Below are 9,469 nucleotides of genomic sequence, written 5' to 3' on the forward strand. Positions count from 1 at the left end.
ATTGGCAATATTTGGTCCAGTGGTCTGCATTTGTGAGGGTCCATAAAATGTCCCACTTGATAAAAAGAGGACTTTTTATCACATTTAAGTGAAAATCCAACTAACAGAAAAAGCCTATTTTGAATAAGATGATCGTGGAGACCTCCTGAATTTATCACTTTGTAATGAATACTTTCATTACCTAATCAAATATTTATTAAGATGTACTTCCATAAAGATTTACAGTCTTGGAAACCCTATGGGGCAGTTCTCCTCTGTCCTGTAGGGTTGTTATGAGTTAGAATTGCCTCAACATCAGTGGGGTTTTGTTTTGGTTTTTTTTGGGGGGTGGGGATTGTTTTTAATAAAAGTGCAGTTATTTGGACCAGGGAGATAGGTATATGAAACAGTGTTCTCTCTACAAATATATTCATTTCAAGCCACTTTTAAGTATTCTGTTAGGCTACTGTTAGTCACAAGACTCAGCTGACTTTTTTTCCTCTTAAAATAACTTGCAAGGTCCTTGACTGTATAGTTTCTTTAAAGTGGGAGGCAGTATGGTATAGAACTGGCTTAAATCCTGGCCTTGACACTTTACTGTGTAACCTTGACTACTTTCTTTATCTTTCTTGTTTTCAGCTTCTTATCTGTGAAAAGAGGCCCAAAAGAACTACCTCTCAGGGTATAGAAATAATGTCTATAAAGTGCTTAGTGCAGTGCCTGGTACATAGTAGAAATTCAATAAATGATGGTGGTTATGGATGAGAAAATGTATTTATTGTTATTGTCTTCCATCACTACTGATACATAGTCATAGTTATTTTTACCTAAGCATTTGGTTGTAAGCATGAGCTTATAAATCTTTTCTTTGATATTTAAGTATCCCTTGGTCATGATTTTCAAATACCAGAATTAGAGCTAGCCCATTTGTCTTTCAGTGGGCATTAAAAATGTTGCAGAGATTCTCCCCTCCCTCGGCAGTGTTCCATTTTGATTTCCTTTAGCAGTCATTTTCTCTTTATTTTCCTAGCCTGGTGTGTTGGTTTCCCTAGTGAATCCTCAGCCATCCAGTGGCCACTTCTCAACAAAAATTGAAATCAGGCAAGGAGATAACCATGATTCCATAATCAGGCGTTTAATGAAAATGGACCGAGGAATCAAAGGTAAATGGTTTCCTTGAAACCCCCATTGGGCAATACAGTAGCTTGTGGAATTGATGAGTTCTAAGCAGAGAGGAGAAGGAAAAGTAACTGGCTTGCTTAGGGACAGCTGTGTAGTGTGGAAAGAGTATTGGGCCGGGAATCAGGAAGCCTATATTCTCTTTGGGATACTTTGATTAAACAGCTTTTGCCATGTCACCAGGGACGCATTATCCAATAAGCATCGTCTCTGAAACCCAGGTGAAATTGTGCTCTACAGGTTAGTAAGTAAGCACAATTAAGCCATGTGTACCTTGCTTAGTGTAAGCTGGTGCATACCTTGCTTATTGGTTAATCCGCTCTGCATGTCACTTAAGCTTTATACTGATTTCTCCTTTAGAAAAATTGAAGACATTGGATTAGATGTTTTTCTAAGGCTCCATCTAGCTCTAAAATTGCAATGAGCAATTGTTCTCTCTTCACAGGTGTTCAGAATTAAGGGACACATACCCATAGTGTTCCAAACTAACCTGCCCACCTGTATCTGTTTTTTGGGGTTGGGGGGAACAAACCCGTTGCCACTGAGTCGATTTTGACTCATAGGGACCCTATAGGACAGAGTAGAACGGCCTCATAGGGTTTCCAAGGAGTGCCTGGTAGATTCAAACTGCCCACCTTTTGGTTAGCAGTTGTAACTCTTAACCACTGTGCCACGAGGGTTTCCTTTTTGGGGAAGGAAGAGAGAAAAATAAAGCTTATTGAGTGTCTGCCACGTATTAACTGTTTAGCCCTCTTACAACCCTATGACATAGAAGGTATTATTATTCTGCCTTTTATAGATGAGGAGACCTGGCGGTGCAGTGGTTAGGCGTTCATCTGCTAACTAAAAGTTGGCAGTTAGAATTCACCAGCCACTCCTTGGAAACCCTATGGGGCAGTTCTACTCTGTCCTGTAGGGTCCCTGTGATTCGGAATCAATCGACTCGACAGCAGCGGGGGTTTTGTAGATGATGAAGTGGAGGCTGAGGAATGCGAATAACTTGCAAAGTTCATTCAGCTGGTAAATCCTGTAGCTGGAATTCAAACTCAGGTCTTTTTGACTCTAAAGCTTATATTCTTTCTTCTAAACAGTGTGCCTCCAGGTAAAATATGTAAATAACTTAAATTTCTTATCATGATTAAGTCTAGATCTTTTACAATTAGATTTATTGTACTGATTTGTGGCTTCTTTTTTCATAACTCAGCCAGGTTCTAAGCTAAGCAGAGTGTGAAGGGAGTTAGTGTTTCTCTGTATTATTTTTTCTTCCAAATTATGAAGACAAATTAAATTTGAGAGTCTCTATTTTGCATTAAAGGAGCTCTCGTGGCGCAGTGGTTAAAGTGCTTGGCTGCTAACTGAAAGGTTGGCACTTGAACCCCCCAGGTGCTCCATGGGAGAAAGATGGGGCAGTCTGCTTCTGGAAGGATTTACAGCCTTGGAAACCTTATGGGGCAGTTCTACTCTGTCCCATATGGTTGCTATGAGTCAGAATTGACTCAGTGGCCTACAACAACAAGGAGGCTGCATCTAGTGTAGGGGTAGTGGAATAAGCTATTGAAGCACATAATATTAATCATAATCTAAGGAGAAACTGCTCAGTGTAATAAGAAAGGTGCAGATCAGATGTAGAGCACAGAGGAAGATGATATTATTTCCAGCTGTGATCAGGGATGAATGTATGGAGAAACAATTGTTTGGATGGCACTTTAAAAATTATCCTCATGATGGTGAGGGGAACGAGCATACTAAGAGGAGGAAAACACTAATTGCCTATTTAACTGTATACAGGGCATCATTATCAGCAATATTCATGTTAGAGATTTTATAGTTTATACACATTTCGTATATTTCCCTCAGTAAACCAGGTACTGTACAATGATAGTGCCTCCCTTAGAACTTATAGTTCACAAGAAGCAGAACTTGGAAATTTGGAAAAATGAACATATAGGAAGTCACTTTATGGCCTGCCGTTTGGGTGTTTTATACTGCCTAAAGGCTTTTGTCATGAGAAGATTTTGAACAGCAATAAACTCTTAATCTTGAAGAGCAATATGGTGACTTTTAATAGAAGCTCTGGGGGCACAGCAGTTACACGCTCAACTGCTGATCGAAAGGTCGCCAGTTTGACCCCACCAGCCGCTCTGGGGGAGAAAGATGTGGCAGGTGACTCTTAAAGAAAATAGATACTTGTGTGGGCCCACTGTATAGGATTATTGTGAGGTGGTAGCACATAAGAGGATGCATTTCTATATTGAAAATTATATTATATGATGCTAAGCCTGCTTCCTCTTAAATGCATTCAGATACTGCCCTGACTAGGTTCTTCAGAATTGTACTGAAATGTATTTTCTATGTCTTGTCACTTGTCACTGAGCCTCTGGCATAGTTCTTATCTCCTTTGTCTTACTAGCTGTGAATAATATTATAAAATGCTTTAAGTTTGGTGTCAGTAGTGGCTGTGAGTTTTAGAAAATAGAAATATTGGGGGGGAGTTTGAGATTAATATTCTCTAAGTATCTACAGAAGAGATCTAACCTTGAGACTTTTTCACAAGCCCTCAGAATTCTTTGATATCTCAGGGGGCTGAGTATATTGAGTATATGAGATGGGGAAGGAGTTAAATTCTTGGCGTGTCTGCCGTAATAGCCAGCAAGTCGTCTAATTAGTGCCAATTGTATTGAGAATGATTATGATCTAGGTCCAGGAGGAACTGGACTAAAACCATCATTTCACTCCACAAAGGCCACTGAGCAACTATTTGATGATAATGACTTTAAATCAGTCTCAACCCATGCCACATATGAACTAATAACTTGGAGGTGAAAGGCTCCATTTTCCATTATCAATCCCTGGGGACTTTCAGTCTCTCTCATCTTTTCTCTAAGTGCCTTGAATTTTGTGTAGTCTCAGACTTAAATGTCAATATTTTCGATGATAAGAGAGGTCTGAGATAAGAAAAGATAGTAAAATCACTAAGAAAGCGCCAAGAATTTATTGGCAGTAATGAACTACATGGTGAAACATCAAAGCAAATATATTTTGTCACTTAGGAGTCTGACTGAGTACCAAGGCTTCTTTGAAATAGTTTGATTCAGAATTGCTTGGAATGGTGAGGGACGTCTATTTCAGAGAGAGAAAGACAGAGGCAAATCTGCAGTAAGAGGCCTTGTGCATAAAATCTGCTGGCAGGACTTGTCACTGCTTCCATAACAAAATATTTGGTACCACTGATGTACATGTTGAATTGCAATAGCTGTTAAAATGAATTGTTTTCTTTCCCCAAAATAAGATCATGGTTGTCATGAAGCCTATGCCTGCTTCTTTCCCATTTTAACTGTTAGGGCTTGTACTCTGTTTGGGAATAGATTGTATGGTCTCTGCAGAGACTCCCTAAAGACTCTCAGTTAGGCTTTGCGTTGGTGGTAGTTGCTGATAATTGCCCTCTAAGCCCCAAGATCCCTACTCTGAACTTGCAGCCCTTTGGTTTTTGTTTTCCAAAGAGAATAGAATGTCTGGATAACTTGTACTCCTGGCATAGCTGCCTGCTGCATTGTCTCCTGTCTCTCATCCTTTCCATGCTAAACTTCATACTTTCAGGGCAACATGAGGGCATGTAGCTCACAGACCACCTAGCAATCTGCTATAGAAAAGAATGGAGGTAACTCAGAATATATATCTTCTATTTCTGTGGATCAAGGGAAACATAACTAGCCATGCTACACTTAGATGTAAACCTAGAATCAGCATTTATAGTTATTTATGTTTTTTTCCCACCATATAAAATAAAACCACCTGGTGATGGGTAGTCTCAGAATTGCTGAAATAAATAAATTTATTTTGGGCTTAGTTGTTGGCAAGATTGATGGATCATAAATTTATTCTAGGGACAAGGGCTTTCTTTGTCCGGAGCCATCTTACCAGCTTGCACAAGAGCAGATCAGAACAATCTCAAGCAGGGTAGGATTGGAGCTCATCCAAAAGCGCAGAATTCTAAAAGCTCTGCCCTCTCCTCTGCCCTCCCGCTTCTCCCCTTGTCTCTCATCAACTTGTTAATACCAACACTTTTCATCTTTTGCGCAAAACAAGAAACTGGTATGCTATTTCTTAGGGTAGTAATATATTCTAGGAAACAAGACAAGAAAGAGAAATGTTTTAGACTTTTTGATAATCTGAAAGATAATTAAAGTATGTAAAAAGTGATTTGAGAGACCAGATAGGATAATGCTCAGAAATGTACTCAATCCTTCCTCCTTCCTGGTTCATATAGTGAAACCTGTGAGAGCTGCAACTTGACGGGACTGCCTTGTATTTCCAGGCCTTGCAAGTTTTCTGCCTTTGACAGGGTGCAGCCTTACCACTTTTCTATCGCTCATTAATGGAAAATATTTGAGTTTTCTTCTCTGACAGGTTTCTGCCTTACACAGACTCCAGCTTTTGCAGGTTTTACTGTAATACCAGGAGATGTCAGTGTTTATACAGAATCTCTGACGATCTTTGATCTGGTTAAAAGCCTATAGGGGATGAAGATTTGTTAGATGTCAGCTTTGCTTCCTGTGATTGGATACTGTTTAATAATCTGATGAAAATGTTTTTGTTTAGATACAGCAATCAGTGTGTTTAAAATGTGAGTTGTCAGATTCAGTTGTAGGTTTGAGTCATTGACTGTAATTAAATGCTCGCATTGATAATGTCTTTTGCTGGCAGACCTTTCCAGAGTAAAACTGATGAGATTTGATGATCCACTGTTGGGACCTCGGCAAATTCCTGTCTTGGGTAAAGAATACTCTGAGAAGACTCCCATTTCCGAGCATGCTGTTTTCCATGTGGATCTCACGAGCAAGAAAATTCATCTCACTGAAAATGGGCTGAAGGCAGATATTGGCGATACAGTGATCTATCTGGTTCATTAAACTCATGCAAATTGGGGGTTTATCCTGGTTTCTGGGGATACCACTGCTCTGTGCCTACAAACTGGCTCTGAGAACCTTAGGCTGGACCTAGATAATTCTGTATGTAATACACCAAGTTGTCTTTGATTCTTGGACTTAATAAAAATTTTTCCCCTTCTTTGGGCCTCAGAGAGAAGTGATTTGGTTCATAGTTTATATATTTTAAATAAATTATTGGTATTTCCCAGGAACTTCTAGTCTTTCAGATTAATACAAAAGTGTCAGTATGCTTCTTTTATGAGGGGTGACTGAGTCAGAATCGACTTGATGGCAGTGGGTTACTTTATACTACTTATGAAGGCTAAGGAGTAGCTAACAGCTTTTTATACTATATGTATTTATGGAGTTAGCTCTAAGCTCAGAATCATAGTCAAAGATTACTTAATTCTCCTTTAAAAAAATTAGACGGGTAGTTTTTTTTTTTTTTTTTTAAGAAAGTCACTCATGATTTAAACGAACAAATGAGAATATTTTGACTTGACTATAAATACTAAGTATTTTGTATAAAGAACAAATAGGTCCTACATTTTATAAGAATTTTTTTAGCTTTAATATATTCAATTAATCATCAGTCATGGTTTTTTTTTGAAGGTTAATATCAATAGCTTATAAGCAGTTTGTTTCATGTACCCTAAATTTAAGCGTTTTAAGAGAGAGGGTTTTTTTTCCCCCCCAGAACTGCATTTGCCAAATTTGTCTTGAGTCCAATTGTGTTTAAAGATCAGTGCTGACTGTATTGAAAATGTATTCTTTTAATCTTGCTGGACTATCTTTTGATATTGTCTGTGCCATCTGTCTTCACATGAGGAAAAAATATAAGACTTTGACAAAGGAGAGAAACACTTCTATTTCTTGATGAGTTCAATATTGAGGAAAGACTAATTCTGATAACCTGAAGGAAACTTAATTCTAACCTTGAGGTCATGTAAATAGATTTTATTGTTTCCTTATTTTGCTGTCTATAATTTGAGATTATTGGGCCTAGCTGAATGCTTTATCATAGATTAACTGAAGCACATCATAAAATGTTAGAACTGAAAGGTCCCTTAGAGATCATCAAATTGCAAATTATCCTTTAACTGCTAGGGGTAGGCAATATAGCACAGTGGATGAGATTGCATGCTCTGCTAATCTGTTAGATTATGCTAGCCAGATTAGATTCTAATTCTTCCATTTGCTACTTGGATGATCTTGGCCAATTACTCAGACACGCAGTTTCATCATCTATAAAATGGAACTAATATTGGTGCCTACTTTGTAGGCATATTGTGAGATGTCTATAGCAAATGATCTAGGAAAATGATACATATCTGTATCTATCCATCCATCCGTCCATCCATGTATATATATGTCACAGTTACTGGCAAGTAGTAAGCCTTCAATAAATGGTAGCAATGGTGATGGATGATGATAATGATGAAGAAGAAGAATAACATTATTATTATTATTATTATATACTATAATTTCATCCTTTGTATTAGTTCCTTTGGGGGAACTTTTTCTTTGTTTGCCTTCCTCTAGATTCTTTTGCTGCTCTCCTTAATCTGTGTAGCCTGACTTATTCCTCAAATCAAATAATGCTTCCTGGTGCCTAAACACAGGCCTACTTGTATTTAACTTAGACAAATCCAGCTATATGTGCTTGGCAAAAAAAAAAAAAGAAAATCATTTCGATACTATGAGTGGTTGTGCCTGTTTTCCTAAGGGAGCTTATGAACCTCTGCTGCCTTGGAGTAGGTGTGAGTTGGGATTCTGTCCCCTCGGTCTCAATTCCTGAGTGCTTCTCTTAGAACGAGCATCTTGCTGGGCTCAGTATGCTGCTCATGTTTAAAGATACTTAAGTTTTGTACAAGGAGGCCTGTAAGCATAAGCCAACTATTTCATCTGGTGCTCAGCTGAAGAAACAGCAATTAGTTCAAATGCTGAAGGACAAACAGGCTATATTGGGCTTACTGTGTTGATAGACAGTATATTGGTGCTTTTCTGTGGGATTTGAACTTTTAAAGGTGTGAAATACACGCAAAAAGTGTACTAAAAAAGTGTAATACATTCACAAAAAGTGAGCAAAAAAAAAGAATTTATCAATAAACCACACACCTATGTAATCACCACCCATTCGGGGAATAGTAGGCACAATGCTAGCATCTCAGAAGTCTGCCTGTGCTCCTTCCCAGTCACCAGAGACTAGCTCTGTGGTAAATTCTTATAAATATTTTCTGTGAGTTGAAAGAATGTGTTCTTTATTTATTGTAGGGTACTATACATGTCCATTAGGTCATAGATGGAGATTGAGTTGTTGAAATTTATATCCTTACTGCTTTATTTTTCTCTGTTCGTTTTATGTGTTTTTGAGAAGTGTGTTAAAGTCTCATTATAACCATGAATTTACCTATTTCTCTTCATAGTTCTGTCAGTTTTTGCTTTGTTTATATATTTTGAGGTAGGTGCATATAAATTTAGGTAGTATTATCTTCCAGGTAAAGTAGACTGTTTTCTAATTAGAAAGTGTTCCTTTTTATCTTTACTAATGACTTTTGCCTTAAAGGCTACGTTGTCTAACATTAATATAGTTACCAGTTTTCTTTTGGTTAGTGTTTGTGTGAAATATCTTTTTTCATTCTTTTACTTCCAACCTTCTGGAGCTTTATTTTCTTTTCACCCTTTGTTTTGACAAATTTTAAAGCTACAGAAAAGAAAGAAAACCAAACCCACTGTCTTCAAGTCCATTCCAACTCATAGCGACCCTGTAGGACAGAGTAGGACTGCACGATAGGGTTTCCAAAGCTGTAAAATCTTTACAGAAGCAGATTGCCACATGTTTCTTCTGCAGAATGGCTGGTGGGTTCAAGCTGCCAACTGTATGGTTAGCAGCCGAGTGCTTTAACCCCTGCACCACCAGGACGCCTCAGAAAAGAAAGAATTGGCCAGTAAATACCCATATACTACCAGAAAGATGTTTACCTGTGTATTATTGACTATACAAAAGCATTGAACTATGTGGATCATAAATTACGGATGATTTGCGAAGAATGGGAATTCCAGAACGCTTAGTTGTGCTCATGGGCATCCTGTACATAGACCAAGAGGCAGTCGTTTGAACAGAACAAGGGGATACTACGTGGCTTACAATCAGGAAGGGTGTACATCAGGATTGTATCCTTTCACAATACTTATTCACTCTATGTGCTGAGAAAATAATCCGAGAAACTGGACTATATGAAGAACGCAACAAGTAGGATTGGAGGAGGACTCATTAACAACCTGCGTTATGCAGATGACACAACCTAGCTTGCTGAAAGTGAAGAGGACTTGAAGCACTTACTGATGAAGATCAAAGACCACAGCCTTCAGTATGGATTACA

The 9,469-nt window shown here is 38.2% G+C and overlaps 1 protein-coding gene across 1 annotated transcript in view; it reads left to right on the forward strand.

Moving 5' to 3' along the window:
• LARS1 (leucyl-tRNA synthetase 1) overlaps positions 1 to 6,225 on the forward strand; it is a 70,790-nt gene extending 64,565 nt beyond the window's left edge. The window contains exons 31-32 of the mRNA XM_004384945.3: positions 1,010 to 1,142; positions 5,863 to 6,225. Coding sequence (XP_004385002.1) covers positions 1,010 to 1,142; positions 5,863 to 6,068 — 339 coding nt within the window. The 3' untranslated portion in view covers positions 6,069 to 6,225. The remainder of the gene's footprint in view (positions 1 to 1,009; positions 1,143 to 5,862) is intronic.
• The last annotated feature ends 3,244 nt before the right edge of the window (positions 6,226 to 9,469 follow it).

This window comes from Trichechus manatus, unplaced genomic scaffold (genome assembly GCF_000243295.1).
Source record: "Trichechus manatus latirostris isolate Lorelei unplaced genomic scaffold, TriManLat1.0 scaffold00130, whole genome shotgun sequence".
Taxonomy (NCBI): domain Eukaryota; kingdom Metazoa; phylum Chordata; class Mammalia; order Sirenia; family Trichechidae; genus Trichechus; species Trichechus manatus.